The sequence below is a fragment of the Mixophyes fleayi genome, chromosome 9 (genome assembly GCF_038048845.1).
Source record: "Mixophyes fleayi isolate aMixFle1 chromosome 9, aMixFle1.hap1, whole genome shotgun sequence".
NCBI lineage: Eukaryota > Metazoa > Chordata > Amphibia > Anura > Limnodynastidae > Mixophyes > Mixophyes fleayi.
In genome coordinates, this window is record NC_134410.1 from 68,439,705 (window position 1) to 68,463,080 (window position 23,376).

The following is a 23,376-nucleotide window of genomic DNA, read 5'->3' on the forward strand; positions in this document are numbered from 1 at the left end:
TGAATACTATTATTTTAATGTTGGGGTTGGAGGGAGGCCTAATTATTAAACATGGGGCAGGTTGGAGTTTTCTAAATATCATGTACCATTTTTTTCCAATTCGAGCATTCCAGGATTTAGACAAGCAGCAACTGAGCTAAAGATACCAGCAGATGCAGGTAGTGAAAGCAAAAAGAACAGGAGAGCAGGACAGTCTGCCAACTGTCCTGATTCTGGTGGGGCAGCCCCGAATTTTGGTGACTATCTTGCTTAGGCAGGATTTGGTCCAACTATAAGGACAGTTGAGAAGTATGTCCTGCTTCACACTGTACTGCTTGTGAAGGCAGCTGCCTGCACCTAACAGTATGACAAGAGAAGCAATAAGCAGAATGCGCTTAAAATCATGGGTATGTACCTGTCATGAACTTACCCATTCGGTGTTAAGTTTCCTGCATAGCCAGGCAATAAGATCCATAGGGAGGGTCAATAGCTTTCTCTATATATTCTTCCTCTTGATGCAGGCTGTGTCTCTTGGTTTCCTGCATTGTATACCTCTCTCCCACCTGACTATAGTCATTGCTATTCTTTATCTATGTGATGCACTAACTTTGCTTCCCTCACAGAGAAGGCACAGTCGGTCGGAGAGCATCACAGTGAGCCACTAGTAAGCATATGTTGTTACCGGTAATTACTAGGGGTCACTGCCCCTTTCGAAGTATCACGACTCTTGGTCCTTTTGTGTGGAGGACCCCTTGACATGCTTGGTGTGGGTGTGTCATTGTCGAGTCCAGGAGGGGTGTATCACCACTTTTAGCAGAATTTTAACACCAGTAAATCGTAAAGGATTAATTCCTGAGACCAGTGGGTAGTGGTCTGACCTTCCAATGTTTAGGTTTGCATTCTATTTAAATAAAATAAACCGTGACCTATCACAATTTACATCTGGTGTCCGTGTGGTTCTTACATTGCAAATACTGTAATAAGAAATGAACATCTGAGGAGGTTGAACGCATGAAAAAGAGACATCTACAATATGCAATTTACTGCACACACTATTGCCTGTGTATTTATCTAAATTTTGTTTAAAATGATAACCATATTACATCATAGGACCCCCACTATTTTAAGTGCCCCGAGTTCCCCAGAAACTTAATGCAGCTCTAGAAAAGTGTGGTGACCACATATAAGGTAAATAATATAAATAAATGGTGATGATGATGATGATGATAACCCGTTTAATTTCATCATCACAGTGGCATTTAAAAAAATATTTTTAGAGCCCTAGTTGTGTAATGCATGATGATTGTTCTTGTTTTTATAACAATACACAAGGAAACTTGATCTAATTTTTCAGTAGCATATTAGAACAAATATATTTGTATTCTTGTTGCATTAAATAGGAGTGAATGTATGCACAAAAATAAGACCATGCCCCTCTTTACAATTGGAAGCTGAGATTGTCCCATGAAAAATGGGACTTAATGGGGTTATGTGGTCATGTATTTCTCACAGCTGGAGTGCACAGGCTTCCACATCTCTGCAATAGAATAACATGCACTCTAGCTGTATTTAAGTATTTATACAAGCATACATACTGTTTAAACAGGAAGAAATGAATGCACTTGTATGAAAACATACATGAACACACAAGGTATTACACGAATAGTAAAGTGCTGCCTTCTTAGCACAATAACACACCACTCTATAGTGGAACACTTCAATTGTAAAAAATAGAAAGACATGTGGTATAACAATTTATAAAAATACTGTTCATCTTAAATGTATACTAAGAAGGAATAAATCTGCACTTGTCTTACAACAATATAAGTCAGCTAGAAGCATACTTAATTATGCCAGTTTGTAAAGGCAGCATTTAGAATTATGCACACTCGTAACAGGCCTCAATAAAACACCCACTTTAACAAGACGTATATTAGTCTAGAGACCTATATTTTGCTGTATCTGCTTAGCATACTATAAGCATTCATCTGAAATGTTGACAGAGACAGTTACAAGGTATTAATACCTGTTTGGATACGATGAAGACTCACTCGGATCTTCTACAGATGCATTAGCTGGGCTATAGGCCTGTGTAGTTACTAATACTTGTGCCAGGATACACATCATGATCTGTTTGGTAATCATACTTTTTTTCTTATTTTGACAGCACATCAGTGTGTAATCAGTTTTAAAGTGGATGGGGCTAGATTAACCCGTAAGCTAATGAGACTAAAGCTAGCTACAGTCTACATACAGGTGTTTCACCCAATTATCGTGCCAGTCACACAGTAAACGACAGTTAGGTCCAATATCGCACTAGTGTGTGTGCTCCCACAATCATGTTTTATCGTACCAAAGCGTATCATATTATTTCATTTGATTTTTTAACCGGACTAAAAATCACTATAAACGATGAAACGATGTCGGGCAAATTCTGAAGTGTGTACGTGCTCAGGACCAGCAGTGTAGGCAGATCTCTATAGAGTTTACAGAGTCACGATATTTTCAGCTGATGGTTGTGACAGATGAGAAGCACAGATCTGAAGGTAAATCATGTAAAATCGTTTAAGTTTGCCCGCATGAATCAGTCGTTGGTAAAATCATTAAAGATATTGCATCTGGAGGAAGTTTCTCTAGTCTGTACCTAGCTTTAGAAGGTTACTAGAATCAGCACATACTATTCCAGAGAGGAGAGTGTTGACCCTGGGTCCTGTGGGATTAAGGGAGATGTTAAATTGTGTGATTAATTGAGGGCAGGCTGCATGAGTCATAGTGTGGGCAGGAGAATAAGGCAAACAGGAAACCAACAGCCTGCTACTTGAAAGGGGCAGGATCTCACATTAACCAACATGTCACAGGGTTTTGGATCTTAGTGTAGCACATGTACACTAGATATTGCTTAAACAGGTTGGTATGTAAGGAGTGGTATGTGCGGAGTGGTATGTGCGGAGTGGTATGTGCCTCAGCAAATATCCCAACATCTGCAAAAAAAAACAAACAACTTTAGTCACTCCCCTATTTTGCATTGGCAAAATAATGATCTAGCAAATCACGATTTAATCCACCTAGCCACTCCCCTGAGTAATCACATCCCCAATCAACATGCTGTTATCCCTTTTTGTCCCTGTGAAAATTGGGATCAGTGTTTCCAATTACAGGTTTTGTTCCCTGTTTTTTTCCGTTTTTTCAAGGAACAAACAGATCAAGGAAAGACCAGGAAAGCTGAAATTTGAATGTGGAAACGTTGATTGGAAAAGTCCAAACCCCCAGCCAAAGATTTCTGGGGCTTTGTTTCAGAACCACATAAACCATTTACGCCCTCATCATATATCTGGGAGTAGGGCTTTCAGAACTGGGTTTTGATCGTTTGTGAAAAATCTTGAATCTCATTGGCCAGTGAAAATTAACACAATACCATAGTAGAGAAAACACCACACCTGTCTGGTTGTCACACTTTCCATTTAAACCTTGCCTGAGCTCAGACAACTCCTACATATTCATGTGTGAGCAAGTTTGAAGTGGGGTAGGCTATATATAGCCATTCCAAATATTTAAATGACAACACAGAATAGAGATGTGAGGCTCTGGTCAAACTGGTGTAGGAAGATTATGGATTCATATCTATTTGAAACAAACTTCATACATCATATGTGTTTTTTTCATTTCATTTTCCGAGTCTTGCTCCAGGTACACACATTCTCCAATCAAATCCTATATTCATTTGCAAAGCCGCTACCTCGCTAAAATAACCGGGAACAAAAGCATATGCAATGAGGTCACAAACACAATATATTGGTTATTACACTGGACTCGTCTCTCATTATTTTTTTGCACATCCACTTCCCTACTTTTATTTTCTGGTACACTGGCCAACAGTAGTAATCGTGTATGTAAGTCTTAAGTTAGCCACATTCAACAAATAGAGATCTAGTCAGTCAGACTGCAAAACCACTAAATCAGTGCTTAATTTTTCCACAATTATTATTGCCAAACTAGGCATATATGGTCAGTCAGTGGACAGGCTGAAGAAATTGATATTGTCCGGGCCCATGTTATCTGTCAGTCAATGTAGTTGCAAAAGTACAGCACTGGGTTCGATTCCCGACCATGGTCTTATCTATGTGGAGTTTGTATGTTCTCCCCGTGTTTGCATGGGTTTCGTTCGGGTGCTTTCCTCCCACATTCCAAAAACATACTAGTAGGTTAATTGGCTGTTATCAAATTGACCTTAGTGTCTCTCTCTCTGTCTGTCTGTGTGTATGTATGTTAGGGAATTTAGACTGTAAGCTCCAATGAGGCAGCGACTGATGTAAGTGAGTTCTCTGTACAACGCTGTGGAATTAGTAGCGCTATATAAATAGCTGATCATGATAATGTAAAGTGCTGGCCAGCCTATTCATTTGTATGGGAAGGGCATAAACTGGCGCTCCAAGATCATGGTTACTGTGTGCATGTCCCCACAAAGAAAAACTATATTTGGTGTTTCATGTCTAGATATTTAAATGAGCTGCGTGGGCTGCACATATTTTTACAAATATTCAGTGTTGTCAGTAATGGGGCTTTTTGCACCATCCAAGTACAGATGTACTATTCAATGATGGAATAAAAACATGAAAAATACTTGATACTTGCCTGTATCTTGGTCTACATTCTGGTAAATGGTTGCACAGAGCATTTACCCAGGGCAATTCCCAAGGCAAAAAGTGTGCTTAAACCTAACATTGTGCAAGGCAGACATATAGGTACATTTGTGCAAAATTAAATACATGTCCATATATTTTGTGGCTAGTAAATGACCTTTGCAGACACAGGACTATGCTTGAATCAGCAGACAGGATTTTCAAGCTTGGTCATCTTATTAGATTTTTATTGTCAAGGACAAGCATTTTGGGATCCATTTATAACCTAATTATTTTCTAGTTTGCATAACCATAGTTAAGCATCTTTGCTGGATTCAGCCACTCTAGCTATCGCTGCCTCAATGTCCATAATAAAGATTAGAGCTTCAAGAAAAATGACACATGGATTCTTTTTAAAAAAAAAGTCATATCTAAAAATATTGGTTTATTTATCGCTGTTTCCATGATTTGAAAAGACTATAAAATTGTGGGCCATATCTGGGCAGATAGGATTGGTCTACATAAATTCAAAGGTTTAGACAAGAAAAAGCAGTTATTGTATTTTATATACTCTATATTGTTTTTATTTTATTGACAAAGTTCCTTTATATATTATATAGTAGGACAAAAAGTACAGCAAAACTTAACCACATTTAAAGGAGCACATACATGGTGTGAAGTAGGCATATGTGTCCATAAGGAACAATGATCTCAATCAACATCTGGAGGTAAATGTATTAACCTCCGGATTGTTGAACTCCCGCGAGTTTGCCATCTTCAGCGCTTAAATTTAAAGCGGCGCTGCCTTGTAAAGGGAAACCCTTTACAAGACAGCGCCACTTTAAATTTAAGCGCTGAAGACGGCAAACTCGCGGGAGTTCAACAATCCGGAGGTTAATACATTTACCCCATGATCCTGATCTTGCAGCAGTTAATTAGGATGGCTAGAAATTCAGATAATTTCCACATTTCACTATATGTGGTTGTTGCCCTACCGAGCAAACTGAACCCCATAGGAAACAGCTGTTCAGCCTTTAAATCAATCAGCCACTGATTTGTTCACACATGTTGATTAGTAGGATGTGCCCATGTATGATCTGCTTCTTTCAGTCCTGTAAGGATTTATTCTACAATTTTAATTTTAATCTATACCCAGCATTCCCCACCCTGTTTAATCTGCAAGAGGTTCAATCTTGCTCCCACTTTGAAAAAAACCTATGCTCTGTCTCAAATTGTTTTCCTGTCAATTCCACTAGTACCTTCCTGCAGGTCTTTTATAGGTACCAAAACTGTTGTGGAACTCTCGCCTATCATCATTTCCATTGTGCTCTAATTCCACTTTATCTTTCTGTGAGTTGAGACTGTGATTCCTTTATCTTCCAATCCTCTGCCTTTTTCTTTTCAACGTTTAATCTTCAGAGCATGCACAGTGTGGTTAGCGGTATAAGATTTAACCGATACAGTGGATTATAGTGGCCTAATCTATGCAGACGAAACACATCACTGTCTATTACACAAAATTGTGTGATTGCAACAGAATATGCACACATATAAATAGTTATGCACATCAAGTTTCCTGTCAGCATACTTCTACAGAAGCAGTTATGCCAAATGGTTAGTCAACCATTAAGGAAATTGCTTGTTTGACTGTGAAATCGCTTGTTGATTATAAAATATATGTATCAGTAACTTTGTATGTAGCATTACCCATCTAAATCTCATTTATGTATTCAGCCAATCTGCCTAATCTCTCTTTTTTAATTATTTCCTTGATGAGGTACTGCTTAACCTTCCTGTCACCAAACTGTCTGACTATTCAAACTATTTCAGCCATTGGAAATAACTTGTGATACCATACTGCACATGATTTATTTCAAAATCCATTACAGCTTGGCAAAATACAGAATACTTTTACAAAACTTGGTTGCATATAGAGCTATCGCTGGACATAAATTTGCACATTAAAATGAATCACAAGGGTCCTAAAAGATAAATTCTTATCTGTAATTTTACCTGGCAGCGATATCTGTGTCCAAGCATATGAATTTGCCTGAATCTGAGCCTTTCTAAAAAGTCTTATTAAACAAAACACAGAACCAAATCCTTGCCCGTGGTGTATATATTAATTATTGGTTTGGCCAAGTTCTTATCCTTATTGCAAATGTTTTTGCTAATGTGCCCAGACTACACTCCCATTGGGTGGGTTATTTATGATGGCTGCAATTAATCTTTGTGCTAGATTAAATGTTTCTGCTCTTAACACACATATATTTTCATGATGCTTCTGGCTGGTCTTAGGTGGTAATGTTATACCCTTACAAGCCAAATGTGTGCAATTTCTTATCAATAAACCATCAATTTAACAACTAGAGATCCTGGTATCTGCAATCTATTCCTTCACTGATTGCTATCCACTTCTGATTATGCGAATCATGTCATCATGACCCAGCCGCCACCATGCAATGATGTGGATAGTGTCACTGCGCAGTGGGGACATGGCCGTGATGACACAAATGGTATCATAACATCCCCCACCCCATGCCCGCACTTTCCCCTTGGACCTCCCCTTCAGGCAAGTATGGTGTGTCCCAGAGCAACAAAAACAACAACTCTACCTAAAGATATAAAGACATTTAGCAAAAGTTGCAGGACAATACGAGATAGTAAATTTAAGTAATTTGACATTGCAAAATTCCTTAAAAATAATTTATTTTGATGATAGTTCTTCCTTAATACATAGCATGCAAAAATGTAGCATTTGAATAAGAAAAACATGTGTTTACATATCTACATTAAAACACTGCTGATTACAGCTAAATTACAGCTCAATTATACACTTTCTACATAGCTGTAATAATCTGTTTTATGATTTTCTGTTTGTTTGCTGTTGGTGGTTGTGACAGTGTAACTCCCTGGCACAGGTAATGTGCTGCTGTCTAATAATATATTTGCTGCAATCTCAGGATACGTTCATCAGACGTTTCTGAATCAAAACATGCACTGACGAACCATATGCTCATACCTAAAGCACACAAAGAAAGAAAGCTGATTTACATAAGTCTATGTATACATTTATTGGTGTGTCAAAATTTATGTTGACTCATTAGGAGGAGTCCTAATGCATAAAGTAATTAAATCTAAATGATTTATTTCTAAATTTCCCTTCCTCTTCAGATAAAATGTGCTAAATGCAACTGAATTCAGTATTGCCAATATTTATCTATGTATGAGAGGCCTGAAATAGTCCCATAGCAAGTTTTTTTAATAATTTTTTTTTTTTTTTACTTTACCTTTTATTATCTGGAAATCCTAGTAACTAAATATAGTAACAAGTCTGTTCCCACTGACAGAAAAGCCCATATCTAAAGTCATGAGCCCACAGGGACTCATGTAGAGTTGAATGCAAAAAATTTTTTATAGCATATAATACACTTTTTTTTGCTTCCTTGTATGCCCACAAAACACTAGTTGCAGTTGCAGCCATATGCAGACAACATCTTGTGCTTATGGCCCCTTGTGGATGCTTACTATTTAAGAGGCGGAACAGGGGAAGAAGGGGGTATGTAAAGGTGTGCTGGAGCTAATGGACTTCTGTAGACTGAGACTCAGACGTATATGCTGGAATCTTGCAGGTACTCGATCACTGGTGTAAGTCACGAACTGATACTGATGACCATAAGCTTAGATGTGTCTGGCTTAACATACCCGTGTAAGACGTTTCTATATTTGGGATGTGAATTCTGTCTGCATTTTAGACGGAAATAATATCCAACTCTACATGAGTCGCACACTTTGCATTTGAGGTCAAGTTTTGCTGCCTCTATTCAAAAAACAATGAATAATATCAACTTTTCTTAGTATCACTTAACAATTGGCCAATGCTACTAAGTTGAACTTAGGAGGCACACATATATTTTGAGGTCCCTTGTTAAGTCTATCCATTGAGCAGACCAAAATGTGGAAAAAAGAAATATAGGGAAAATTGGCTCAAATGATGGCAGATCAGAGTTGCAGACAACTTTTTGTCTGCCTAACACTATGCATCTTTCCAAAACTACCATCCTTACCATGAAGCATTTTGACAAGAGAATACTGGGGCTGGTGGTGCTTCTCTGCTTTAGGAATGTGAAAACTTATCAAAATGCAAATTGGCTCCCTTATAAACAACATTCCTTTTTTACGTGAACACCACTGACCCCTCCATCCCCCCTTTCTGTAACACTAAAAACTTATATCACTACATGTTTCAGATGTGCTTCTGTATAATTCTTATACTTTACCTAATTTTCAATGTGATTACAATCTGTGTTCCTTTTTTGGGTTTTTTTTTTGTTGCTCTTACCCATGTCTGTAGTCTCTTGATTATTAACCAAAAATAAAGCTAAAAATATGCAAATGGATGGTTGCAGGTTATAGACAAATCTGTACAGTAAAACAGCTGCAGTCTGCAAGATATCAAGGACCAGTGATAATATTTATGCTCCAGCAGGACAATTACCCATAACATATAGAAAAAGTCACATTAGTATGGTTAAAATACACAAAAAAAAATCCATACCCTGGTTATAACCAAGGCCGCAATAGCATCAAGAATCTGTGGAATGATTTGAAAATTGTTATACTCCAATGGTACTCATCCAACCTGAGGAAACTTGAGTAATATTGCAAGGAAGGTTGGGTGTAAAATTACAGTCTTCAGACATGCAGAGCTGTAAGATTTACAGCTATAATTTCAAATTAAAACATGGGGTTAAAACTTATATTGTCAAGGTTATAACTACCATAGTTGTAGGGGGTATAGCTGCTAGTTACCCACAGCTTAGGTGGGCGCATCTTCCATTTCAAAGCCCCGTGTGAAAAATGGGGGGTGAATACTTTTATAAGCTCTTTAGAGATCTGTGTTTTGACATTATACTTCACTCTTATCATCCTTCTACATCGCATCTGTTTTACATACATCAGCTCTTTTACCACAGTAGGAGACTAAAAGATGGTTAATAAGTAAATGTTGGTAGTAAAGATATCTGTGGTAATATTTGTACAATACCTGACTAATACAGTTACTAGATATGACTTAAAGACTAGAGTTGGATAGAAATAAAAGAGCACTCCGGTCCACTAATTTACAATTTTTCTTATACATCCAAGATGTTTTCTTCTTCAATATATTTAGCATTTCAGATGTATATTGGCACAATATTAAAAAAAAACAAATAAAGTAACTGAAGTGTAGCAGGAAGAAATAAAGTGCAAAGTTAAAAAAAGATCTGATTCCCACTAAAGGTGGGAATGGGAAAGGGTTTGAACTTTGCATTTTATTTCTTTCTGCTGCATTTCTGTTACTTTATTTGTTTTTTTAATATTTCGCCATTATACATTCATGGCCAAAAGTTTTGAGAACAACACAAATATTATTTTTCACGAAGTCTGCTCTCTCAGTTTTTATGATAGCAATTTGCATATACTCCGGAATATCATGAAGAGTGATCAGATGAATAGCAATTAATTTCAATGTCCCTCTTTGCCATGACAATGAACTTTATCCCAAATTCAACACTTCTACTGCATTTCAGCCCTGCCGCAAAAGGCAGCTGACATCAGGTTAGTGATTCTCTCGTTAACACAGGTGAGAGTTATGACGAGGACAAGGCTGGAGATCACTTTGTCATGCTGATTGAGTTAGAATAACAGACTGGAAGCTTTAAAAGGTGGGTGGTACTGGAAATCAGTGTTCTTCTTCTGTTAACAATGGTTTTCTGCAAAGAAACATGTGCAGTCATCATTGCTTTGCACAAAAAGAGCTTCACAGGCAGGGATATTGCTGCTAGTATGATTGCACCTAAATCAACCATTTATCGGATCATTAAGAACTTCAAGGAGAGAGGTTCAATTATTGTGAAGAAGGCTTCAGACTCCCAAGAACGTCCAGCAAGAACCAGGACCATCTCCTAAAGTTGATTCGGCTGTGGGATTGGGGCACCACCAGTGCAGAGCTTGCTCAGGAATGACAGCAGGCAGGTACAAGTGCATCTGCACGCACAGTGAGGCAAAGACTTTTGGAGAATGGCCTGGTGTCAAGAAGGCCAGCAAAGAAGCCACTTCTCTCCAGGAAAACCATCAGGGACAGACTGATATTCTGCAAAAGGTACAGGGATTTAACTGCTGGGGACTGGGGTAAAGTTATTTTCTCTGATGAATAACCTTTCAGATTGTTTGGGGTATCTGGAAAAACGCTTGTCTGGAGAAGGTAAGGTGAGCGCTACCATCAGTCCTGTGTCATGCCAACAGTAAAGCATCCTGAGACCATTCATGTGTGAGGTTGCTTCTCAACCAAGGGAGTCAGTCACTCACAATTTTGCAAATACAGCCATGAATAAAGAATGTGTCAGGTTAGCTCACGAATAACTGAGTGAGATCCCGCTGTCAAAACTGGTATTGACTGAACTTCCCTGGAGGCGCGGAGTATAACAAAATGGAAGGTATTCACCAGGGATTCCCGCAAGGGAATATGGACTTCTGCGGCTTCCACCTTGCAGGTCGCGGCCCTCCAGGAAAGCTCCCAATGTGACAGCTAGAGAACAAGTTACATTACAGAAGAAGGATCCAATTCGGACATCAAATGGTGGTAACATAGATTACCATTTATTATAAAATATTAATACAAGAGTTCAATGATGACTTGAGCAATTTGCAATCGGTGATCATGAAGACATGCAAAAGTAGTAATTGTCATCAACATACAATAATACCGGCTGCACATGTAATCATCAAAGTCTCTACTAATAATAGAATTGAGGCACAGGAATAAGCAATGTCCAGACATATACAGCCACGATGAAACACAGCTTGTCACAGATTATGAAACCAGAAGACAATAGTCAGTAGTGCAGGCCAAGTAGATACAGGAGTAGATCACAGTGTTTACCATCGGCAGTAAAACAGGTATGCAGAGATTGAGGGATTCCAACATACAGCAGCGATGAACACACAGCAACGATGATAAGCAGCTTACCACGGATTGTGGAACAGGTAACAGTAGTCAGCAATGCAGGTGGCAGGTGTAGATCATAGCATTTACCACGAGCAGTGGAACAGGTATGCAGAGATCGAGGAAGTCCAACATACAGCAGTGATGAACACACAGCAGCGGTGAAATAGCAGCTTACCACAGATTGTGGATTCGGTAACAGTAGTCAGCAATGCAGACCGAATAAGTGGCAGGTGTGGGTCATAGCGTTTACCACAAGCAGTGGAACAGGTATGCAGAGATTGAGGGATTCCAACATACAGCAGCGATGAGCACACAGTAGCGATGAAGTAGCAGCTACCACGGATTGTGGAGCAGGTAACAGAGACATCAGAATAAAACAGGTATGAGTTGAAGAACCAACAATCCAAGGATGAAAGGCGGGACCTTATAAAGGGAGACTAACCAATAGCAGAACTGATCTGCACACAGGTGTATCAATCACAGGTACAGACCATGACCAATAGTCTGCACTAGGAACCGAATTAAAGTGGCAGTCAATGTTTAGAGGCTCGGGCAGAGACACCCGGGGAGCGGAGTGTGACAGAATGGTACTAAAACATCCTCCAAGAGCAACTTCTTCCAACCATAAAAAAAATAATGCCTTTTCCAGCTCGATGGAGCACCTTGGCATAAGGCAAAAGTGATAACTAAGTGGCTCGGGGATCAAAACATCTAAATTTTGGGTCCATGGCCACAAACTCCCCAGACCTTAATTCCATCGAGAGCTTGTGGTCAATCCTCAAGAGGCAGGTGGACAAACAAAACCCCACAAATTCTGACAAACTCCAAGCATTCATTAGGCAAGAATGGGCGGCCATCAGTCAGTATGTGGTGCAGAAGTTGATTGACAGCATGCCAGGGCGAATTGCAGAGGTCTTCAAAAAGAAGGGTCAACACTGCAAATATTGACTTTTTGCATAAACTTAATTTACTTGTCAATAAAATCCTTTGACACTTATGAAATGCTTGTAATTTTTCTTCAGTATACCATAGCAACATCTGACAAAAGGATCTAAAAACACTGAAGTAGCAAACTTTGTGAAAACCAATACTTGTGTCATTCTCAAAACTTTCAGCCATGACTGTACATCTGAAATAGTGAATATATTAAAGAAGAAAATATTTTGTATCTATAAGACAAAATGTAAATTAGTGGACTGGATTGCTCTTTTATTTCTACGCAACTCTAGTCTTTAAGTTATATCTATATTATTTGCTGGAAGAGCACTTCCTCAAATGTGCTGTTCTTAGTGTTTTCATGTATGTACACAATAAATAGGAAGGTCCTGCTCCTTGTGCGGAATTGCACAAATTTCTTTATTATGACACAGTTACTAGTATATAGTTTGCTCTACATCTCTCTACATATACCCCATACTTTTGGTGGTTCTAACACAGCAGATTTAAAGGGCAGTATGGTGGAACAGTGGTTAGCATTGCTCCCTCACAGAACTGGGCTCAAGGGTTCAATTCCGAAATAGGCATAACCTGTGTCCGGCTTGTATGTTTTCTGTGTTCATGTGGATTTCCTGTGGATGTTCTGGTTTCCTACCACAATCAAAAGACATACTGGTAGGTTAATTACAAAACACAAATTGTACCAGTTATTTGGCGTTAACAATCAAATGCAGTATTTATAACTGGTAGGTTAATTGGTTCATAACAAAATTAACACCAGTGGGTGCGTTTCCGTGTGGTAGGGAGCATAGATTGTAAATTCCAATTTGGAGGGGTTGCTGTGAATGCTTATGGGGACCTATTTATCAAATACATTTTTCATTTATATACCCCAAAAACAGCAGTTTTTAGAGGATTGGCGCATATTAAAATATCTTCTTCATTTATGACTAGGGCATCGAAGCAGATATCGAAGATAGGTGACCACTTCGCGATAGTTACCATAGAGGAATTGAAGACAGGTCTTCACGGGAACAGCAGTTTTTTGTGACTGCTGTTCCTAGTGAAGAATTTTAATAAATAGTCATGATATTTCAGTCCTTATCTTTTGCGATAAGGATTGAAATGGATTGCGTTGTAAATGCGATGGTTAATAAATATGCCCCTATAGATTCTCTGTAAATTGCTGCATAATATGTAAGTGCTATATAAAACACTAGTAATAACATATAAATACATATTTGCACAAACTGGGACATATATGCCTAAGAGCTATAATATTGAAATTAAGGGTATGCAGCACTGGATTAATTGTCTGACAATCCTAATTTCATGACACTAAATCTAAATAATTATATATTACTTAAGTACAGCAACATTTTTTGGATCAAGTTGTAGGTAATGGAAAAGTAGGAAAATTTGTAGTGAATTGTAGGAAAATTTGTGGTGAATTTCTTCACAAATATAAACTAATGATTATTTAATACGCCTATATAGCAAGCCAGAACTGAAATCCATAGAAATAATAGAATAATAAAACATAATTTTAAAGATGTTTACGTTGCTTGATTTACATAGGAACATCTTTTTAATTTTATCCTGTTCCACACTCTCCTGCAAATCATGTTTTTACAACCATTTGGAACAATCTATAAATTGATAAAATGCATCCAATTTTTGTGAATCAAATGTGAATATGATCCTAACTCCTTGTTTGTATTTCATTGCTAAAGTATCCTGACAAAAAGCACTCAAAAATGACTGTCTAGGCATCATGCTGTGTCATCCCTCCTTTACCAATAGCAGATATGTCTGGTCACATATTTTCTGGAGGACTGATAAAAAAAAAACTACTTTAAGGCTGCAATGATTAAAGTGAAGGGTTGTAATATGTCATTGTTACAAAAGACTAACTAAATTCACTAATGGGTGGAAGACAATTACAGACTGTGTTAGAGATCTTTCGTTCATTCGTTGCAAAAAATACACCTTAAATCTGCAAGCACTTTAAAGAACTGGAAATACAACATGTTCCAAAATGTATCAATAACATATATATATATATATATATATATATATATATATATATATAATTATATCCTGTATATTGTGCACCGATTGTGCCACAGTATAGATATCTCAGCTATAAGGATAACTGAACAAGTGAATAATTGGCAATTCATGTTTTGTTATCGCCACCCCATAGTGAAAATCATTGAAAAAGCTTCTTTTTTTTTGTTTTTAAGAGCAACGTTTTAAGAGCAAATTGTTTTAATACTTTTAATCTGGTTTTTAAACCTTTCTATTCCATATTAGTTTAGCTAATTCCATATTTAGGTTTCAGTTGCACTATGCATGTGAGAGCCAGAGAGTCTGCTCCTGCATGCACATTTCTGCAGAGACAGGCCCAGTTAAGCGGTATGTTAACTGTTACTGCTGTATAGCTGGAGCAGCTCAGCATCGCTCAAACACCTCAGGGAGCTGCAAGCAAAAAGCCAGCGTTGAAACTACCGTAATAACGGCAATAATGCGCAGGCTGCATTACTTGTACCCATAACGTGGTAAATTGATTTCCCCCATTGAGGTGAAATACAAATTACCCTTATTGATGCATTTTGATAAATAGGTCCCTAAGTCCTTGTCGATTGCAATCGTTTAAAAATTCAGCTCATAATTTGAACTTGTATGTCTGCTGTCTGTAACTCTGATTGTCATCATTTAGACCCAAATCCCCCTAGCCTTCTATCTTTCAAAACTGTGGTCTGAACCATAAATAGACTTATCAAGTGACTCCAAAATATATCTCTGCCTCCTGAATGCAATTTAGTAGCATTCACCCTGTTTACATTGGCAGTGTTATCCTGTGTATTATAAGCGCAACTTTATCTAAATATACATTCAGATGTGTGTCGCAAAGCAAAGAAAAGTGTGTCTGTTAACATGAATCTGTAAATGACCCCTCTGACTATATGAAATGCTGTATAGTATGATTCTGCTATATGTATGCTTGCCCACAGGCCTGCTATACAAAGATATATGTTAATGCAAAGTAAAATAATGAAAACATGAGGTAGCTGCTTGATATGAAAAAAAACATGTTTATTTATTATGGCAATGATTGTCCATCTAGGCCAGTTGGGCTTTCCCTTATTCTGGCCTAGATAGGTAGCTTGATCACAGTATTTGCACCTTGAATAAGGTATATATGAATGTTACGTATTTACAAACACACACGCGCACACACACACAAACACACACACACACACACACACACACACACACTATATATATAGATATTTGACCTGAAGTCATGGATAGTGTAAATGACGGTTTATTGACAAAAAAACGAATTCTTAGTCGGACCTGAAAATCTGCAAACATACTGTAGTTTAAAAAAGTGTATATGTGCCAAGTATATCAACAGACGCACATGTACATGAGCAGTAAGAGATATTCATAGCAAGAGATTGCTGTTTTCTGTGTAGCAGCTTGTCACTGTAATCTACCTGGCATGTTATATAAATAGGAATTACACATTTTGCCCAATGTCTTGTATGAAACATCTGCTTAATCTTAGTTGCTATAAGCTCTCATGTTAATATTCGGTGCCAGGTATCATAGACCTGAAATCCCCACCTTAACAATAAAAAACCCTAGAGCGCTGCACCATACCTTATTTCTGCTGGTGCATTCTGTATTGTAAATTCCTATCTATACCTTTCCAGATGTATCGGACTCTTTCCCATTTAGAGTTTGTAGATTTCCATTATTTCTCTTTGTCTGTCTGTCTATCTATCACTTTCTCTGTCTCTGTTTTTTTTAAATTATCCTCTCTCTGTTATCCTCTCTATTTAAAATATACCAATTACATGGATGTATAAAATGCATTATTACAAACACGACCTTTATTTTTACTATACATTGCAACCATTGTATCATGTATCTATTTTTTTTTCCTAGTCATTTGTGTATCTGTCTTTTCTGTCTCTCGTCTTCTCTCCCTCCTCCCCCTCTCTTCTTCTTCCCCTCTGGTACAGATAGCAGGCTTTCCTGATTGCAATGCAGGAGTTGGCGTCTGCAATTTCTGGCAGGCGGTTTTAGTTGCCATGGTTTCTGTTGTAGTAGGCAGCGGCCTGGGTGGTCCATTACAGAAAGAGGCTGGTAAGAGGGTCTAGAGGTCAACCAATCTCAGCCGTTTATCACATCTGACTGGCACAAGAACCACAGATTGTGCAAATGTCAATTGGGGAAATTAAAGTTTTATTAGCTGAGTTGGGGGTAAAACAACCCATTTAAAAGTCACTGGGTCCTGCCAACACTTCCTCCATGCTCTGGCTGCTCAATATTAACACACAAAATGCAGAATAAAAAAAATGTTGGTCTATTCTTTATTTGTTTCACAGGTAAAATAAACCACATGAATAATCTGATTTACATTCTGTATGTAATAAGTTGTGCTTATCATTTTTAAATTATATTAAAATAATTGTCTGGAAGTGAGACCAGAGTGCTAGTGGATACTCCTGATTATGGCAGCATCTCCACACAAGACTATGCTAATCAATCTATTGCATATTATTTTATATATTATATTATTATATTATAATCCAGTTATAATATTCCCGTGAATAAACATCCCAGTACAATGTTCCCTCTATGTCAAATTTGTAAGTAAATGCTTGGTAAGATTTTCTATTATTTAGACAATTAGATAAACATTTAACCAACATACTCTGTAAACAGAAATATCACTTTATGATATACCAGCATGCAATCTACTGCAGTGTAATTCTGTACTAGACCACGATACATGATGCAGTGTTCTGTGTTGCTGTAAATGTTTATAGAGCAGGATATACATAAAAGACAGAAAACTACAGGCAGACAATGTGGTGTTCTGGCTTGATGAAACACTGCAGTGTAGCATGAGGGCAGTGTTTAGTTCATGAGGTGCAATGCAGTGTGCAAACTACAGTACAAAGAGTCTGTATGTCCAGCTCTTCTACATCATTAGATTACTTTAGATGCTCACACACACTCCGATATCACCGGCCCATATAAAGCAGCTGTTTGTTGTCTGAAAACAAAATTGAGAGTATCATTATTGGGCATGGTGGAAAATACAGTTGGAAGATGAGCGTTGACAGCCTGTGTGTGCTGTCATCTTCAAACAAGTTGCAAAAAGTGAATCGGACAATCAGCCCAAGGGACCAAATGGATGGATCTCATGCGTTTGGTCATCAACGTGTGTAGCTAAATTGAATGATAAAGAGTAATCAGTTCCCAAGCCAACCAGGAGCAGGAATAACTCCCCCATAGGTTACAAAATAATGTGTCCATGGGGACTGTATTTAGGTTACACATATGCTCTTCCCCTTGCTGTGTCAGGATTCATGGTGTAGTATTCTTAAAGGGCTGCTGTAGCTGGTGTTGTAAAAAGGACCTACTAATAGTATTCATAAATCATAATGCAAAGTTTTGTGGATTTTATCAGTTATTTATGAAATGGATTTAGTAATTAAGGAAGCATTATTTTCTGTGTACGCCAAGTTGTCTGCACAAAAGTATAATAAATATGCACTGCGTTATGCATTCTAAGACTAATGCTGGCACATAATGCAATTCCAAATTGACCCAATCCCTAAACACAGGATCTCTAAGCACTTTGTCCACAGATGTGGAAGGCTAAATTGGCCAGATCAAATCATTTAGGATTCTGGATGATTGCCTGGATCACAGTAGAAGGGGGCCCCTTCTACTTCTAGGTCAACCAATGAACCCATACATTTGATGGGGGTCATTAACTGTACTGGTCTTCAATTCATCTTGGACAAGTCCAATAGTGTTGGTCAAAATTAACCAAACTAGCTAAATATATCCAAGTATGGTAGCACATATCTGATGACTAAGAATAACCACTTACAATATACTACATAACAGATGTAAATACAGAATCAATTATCTTACACCCTCTAAGAGATGAAAACCATCATACACGTTTGAGAATGTGACAAAATGATTTTTCAATTACACTAACATGTATTTTAGGCATCACTATTGGTCAAAATAGATCATGGCATCAAAATGATTAAACTCTGTCCATGCTCAGTTGTTGGACAATAGCTTAAGCACATACTGAACTTTAAACTCGAGGCTTAGAAACTGAATTATTTGGTACAGAACTCATGCATATCTATGGTGTGTTTTTTGGCTTCTTCTAGTACACCAAAATAATGTAATAATTATAAGAATTATCAATGATGATAGCTTAATATATGTATCATGCAATTACACAGGTAAGCAACTTAAAATGTCCCAGCTGTAAGCAACTACATAAATATGATACCATTTATAATTATATAAAATGATAGGTTTTGTACTGCACCAATGGGGGAGTCATGAGTTGCTTATTTGTTTGCTAACATAACCATTTTTACAAAGACTAATTAGAATGTATGTATATTTAAATAATTTGGACACATTATGATCATGGGTTACAGTTAAAGCTGGAGTTTCTCAACAATTTTTGACATGTGCAACCATGCAATGTTAGATGTTACTAAGAACCTCCTAGGGTGTATTTGCTTATGCTAAGTACCCTCTAATGTGTACATTAATGCAATATACCCATTAATGTGTTTACCAAACCACTGCTTGTACATTACAATATTTTGTACATGTATAGATTCTTCATTACATATAATGAGGTGAGCAAATATCAATCTCTCTAGAAAACCCTTTAAATGCATACTTCAAACAATGTTGCTTTACATTAAGGGATGAAAAAAATATATAAATCTTAAATGTCCTACAAGATAACTTCTGGACAGTTTATTCATGATTCAATGGCATCTTTAATATATACAATCATAAAGGATGCCTGACTCAACAAAGAAAACTGCCTTCTGCAGTGATGATATGTGTAAAGAATTGTGAAGTTTGACTCTTTACTTCAAAAATAAGCAGCAATATCTCTCCAGCTGTCGCTGAGCTAAAACTCTCTTAAACTCAGCCAGCCTTTGATAAAGGGTCCATTGGAAGTCAAGCTGTTGGTACAATGCATATCTGAGCCAGTTCTGATCAGACACAGCTGGATTAGCAGTTGGTACGTACAAATACTTCAATAAGAAATGTTTGTAGAGTCAGAGTTCTAACAAACTAAAAGCATTATTTTAAAATAATCACATTGAGTAGTTAACAAATAATATTATTGTTAAACGTATAAAGCAATACTGCATTGGTTTAGAGGGTGACTGGCTGCTGCCAAAGGAAACATTGGCTAGTTATTTCTCCTGTTCAGAGTTGATGGATTTCTAAACATAAATATATATTAAATATAAAAATCACCTATTGAGATTCATTCAAATCCATTGAGCATCGGTGCTATAACCAGCGTCCGTTATTTATAAAACATTTACCACTTAAAATATGAGCCACGCTAGACCGATTTATGAACTCAACGCTGCCCAATAAACTGATTTGACCCTAATAACACCAAGATTTGTTGGTGAGTGGACAATTTTTTTGCTAGCGCTGGAGCTGGAGCGCCTTACCTTGCAATCTCCCACACAGGATCTCACAGAGTACTCCCCAGATTGCAGGTATTTCTCCAACACAAAGTCAAACTCCTCGTATTTTTCCTGAGCGTGTTGATCCAGTCTCTGGTAAGCTTGGATACAATTGCTGCACACTTCATCGTCAGTGAGGGCAGAAGAGGCTGCAGCTGTCCCCACGAAGTCCTCCATCAGGTTCTCCAGACTGCAGTTTAGGCTGTCGGGGTTAGACATGCCCAACAGCAGGTCCAGGATGGTGTACGTATCACAAAAAGACAAAGTGAAATTGTTAAAGTAAGCCTTCAAAAAGTTCCTCCTTTGGTTGTAGGAAGTAGAGGAAGGGGCGTAGGATCTTGAGGAGGAGGTTTGGGGCGAGGAAGGGGCAACAGATCCCCGATGTCTTTGCAAATGCAATTTGGTGCAGGCAGTATCCAGGTGAGAGGACCTGGCACCAGTGCAATGCGGAGTGTGAGCAGCAGATTTGGTCGAATTGCTTAGGAAGTTGTCCCAGCACCCCCTCCCCTCCCCAGGGAAGCTCTGTCGGGACAGCAAGCTTAAGTTGGCCTGCTCTCCCCGGGCTGGCTGGTGGCTATAGGAGAAGTTACCTCTTGCTTTGGCCCCAGCAGAGACCAACCAGAGGTGATTAGACAGCAGAACGGTGAAGAATAAGAGAGAGGCTAGGGACATTCGCCATCTCTGAGCCCTCTCGGAGTCGGCGCACGGTTTGTCGCTGTGTCGGGGTTCCCAGCAGATCTTTAAGACGGCCTCATCTTCCCTTGGATACATCCAAGCCCCCCTGATCATATTTTAGGGGGTGGGAGAATTCGGGGAACGGCGGCCGGGTACACTCAGTCTCTCCCCACCCCCTATGTTTGTGGTGGGTTCCCTACCACCAGCACAATGTCACCTGCCTCTGGTGAGGGGGCCTGCGGAGAGGGGCATCATCACGAAGGTTGGGGAGGGGGATGGGTGGACAAGAAGATGGAGGGTCAGATAATGGAAGGATAAATAATGATGATGAAATAGTATTAATGGAGATGAATTGATGATATGACGGAGGAATGATAGGTGAATGGAGAGATGGAAGGATAAAGGATGGTGGACGGAGGGTTGGGAGCTCCCCTCCCCTACCCGCCCCTGCCCGGGTCACTCAGTAACCGGCCATTGCAGGGAATATTGGGAAAGCCAACCAAGAAAAAAATAGCCCCCCTCCCTTTGTAAATATTCACCCCCGGGGCAAAGTACATCAAGGAGAAGTCCACAGGGGATGCAGGGGACAACCCATGCAGATCCCCCCCCACCCTCCCCCCTATGAACCCAAAGCAGACCCAGGTAAGAGCATCCCCCTGTGATAGCTGCTCCGGCTAGAGCACCCGCAGACTCAGCACCTGCTGCCCATCTTGTCTGCTGATCCTGGGCTTCTTAAGGTACCCTGCTCCGCTCTCTGGAAGGTGGTTGTGCCCTCCTTATTGTTTTCTCTTCCTTTTTTGATGGGCACTGTTCTTCTGCTCCCTGGACATCCTGCTGCTAGGGCTGAATATTCCCATGCCGTCTCTTCCTCCCCGTGCTTCCAGGCCGAGCTCAGCCAGCTGGGCTTCCTCTTATTTCTATTTAATCTATCGCCATCTTCAGCCGTGGAGAGAACACCTTGAGAAATTGATCAGAGTGGCGCGGGCACATGCATGCGTGCTCCCGTACACATGAGCGCGCACTGCCTCCCCTGCCTTATGCAACTGTTTTTTTTTTTATTATAAAAGCCGTCCCCCTCCTCCTTATCGCAAATCCTCCACCCCCTTCCTTTTCCCTCCTCTCCTTCCATTCACTATATGCAGCTTTTCATTCATCTTCTGTTCCATTCAGCTTCTTCAAACAGCCCTCTCCCCTAACTTCCCATTTTATAATGGTTGATGAGTCAGTTTTTACAACAGACCTGACGTCTAACCTTTTGTCGAACTGTTTTGAAGAGCTTCCAATCTATATTTGTATGGTATGCAAGTTACATTTCTATTGTCGTCTGAGAACTATACTTGTATCATCAACGATAATATGATTCATTAACAGTTTTAAACTAATACTTTAATTTTGAAACATATATGTATCTACAGTTTAAGTAGCACAATGCATTTGTGCAATACAATTAGAAGCCTGTATTTCACACACGTGTGTAGAAATATTTTACTTTAATTGTTGTTTTATGGTGATATTCCTCTGTCTTTCAACTTTTGCAAATCTCTAATGATTTATGTTTTGCTAGTCCGCAAAGGAAAAGGGCACGAGTTCACTGCAACCTGTATTTTTTAAAGATAAGTCTTGTATGTCTGATAGATGTATATGACAGTACATAATTTTCACTGGCATGTTCCCCACGTCTTCAAACCCCCAACAATCCGAAAATGTGAATACTGTTACTGTCAGCTGTTTTATGTCCACCCTAAGATCAGATGTATGGATCTGTGACAAGTGATGTCGATTGGTTAAAGCAAGGACTGCATTCTGATAATCAGCATTATCTGCCCTACAGGGAATTGACTGATGCCTGGCTGTGTCAGTCAAATTTACTGATGCTTCATGCGTCAATCAATTTGGCTGATGTGACTGATGTATTGAAATACATGTTTTGGGAGCAAATACGTCTTCAAAAAACCTGGCCTTTTACAACCCATGATAAAGGAGCTGCGCACCCATTGTCTTAGTGTTTACTTTATATCATGTATGTACTATCCAGTACACTGTCACCTTTATATTTGATGCTCTCGATGAGTGTCTCCAAACATATTTCAAAATGCAATGTCCCATTATGTACTAATAATATCAAATTTATTTATAATAATGTGCTTTTCGTACTACTTCTCTAATTGCATTATCATACAAATCATATAGCAATTTGTTTTGTGCTTTATAATTTAAAACAAAAATGTGTTTCCTTTGAATAGCCACCATCACCAGAGGGAACGTTATTCTGTCCCATATGCGTCTCCCCTCAACCAATACAATGTGCAATACAACTTTACGTTCTAAGGTAAAGTTGTCACAAAGCGTGCTGCGTGTATATCTACATATACAAGTATCAACTTTTACTCCTTTTCCCAAACTGTGTATCTGTCACTTTTTTTCAGCAATCAGAACTGCAATGAAAGAACAGTAACTAACTAAGGAGCTGTCTAACAGTGCAGGTGCTGAACTCAGTCCCCTCCTCCCTCAGATGTCTTTACGCTGCCTATTCTGTGCATTGCACTTTCCCATGGGTCCAGATGAACTATGGCGGGACAGGGCGCTAGAAACACAGGCATATAGAGAG

The 23,376-nt window shown here is 38.7% G+C and overlaps 1 protein-coding gene across 7 annotated transcripts in view; it reads right to left on the reverse strand.

The window, feature by feature from the left end:
* Positions 1 to 21,327, reverse strand: part of LOC142100743 (NALCN channel auxiliary factor 2-like) — a 471,729-nt gene extending 450,402 nt beyond the window's left edge. For 3 of the 7 annotated variants that reach the window (XM_075184519.1, XM_075184518.1, XM_075184516.1), the window contains exon 1: positions 20,079 to 21,317. In XM_075184519.1, coding sequence (XP_075040620.1) covers positions 20,079 to 20,882 — 804 coding nt within the window. In that variant the 5' untranslated portion in view covers positions 20,883 to 21,317. Of the gene's footprint in view, positions 1 to 20,078 lie in introns of all 7 variants that reach the window. The other 4 variants (XM_075184520.1, XM_075184517.1, XM_075184521.1 and 1 more) reach the window with 3 other exon arrangements.
* Between the last annotated feature and the right edge of the window lie 2,049 nt (positions 21,328 to 23,376).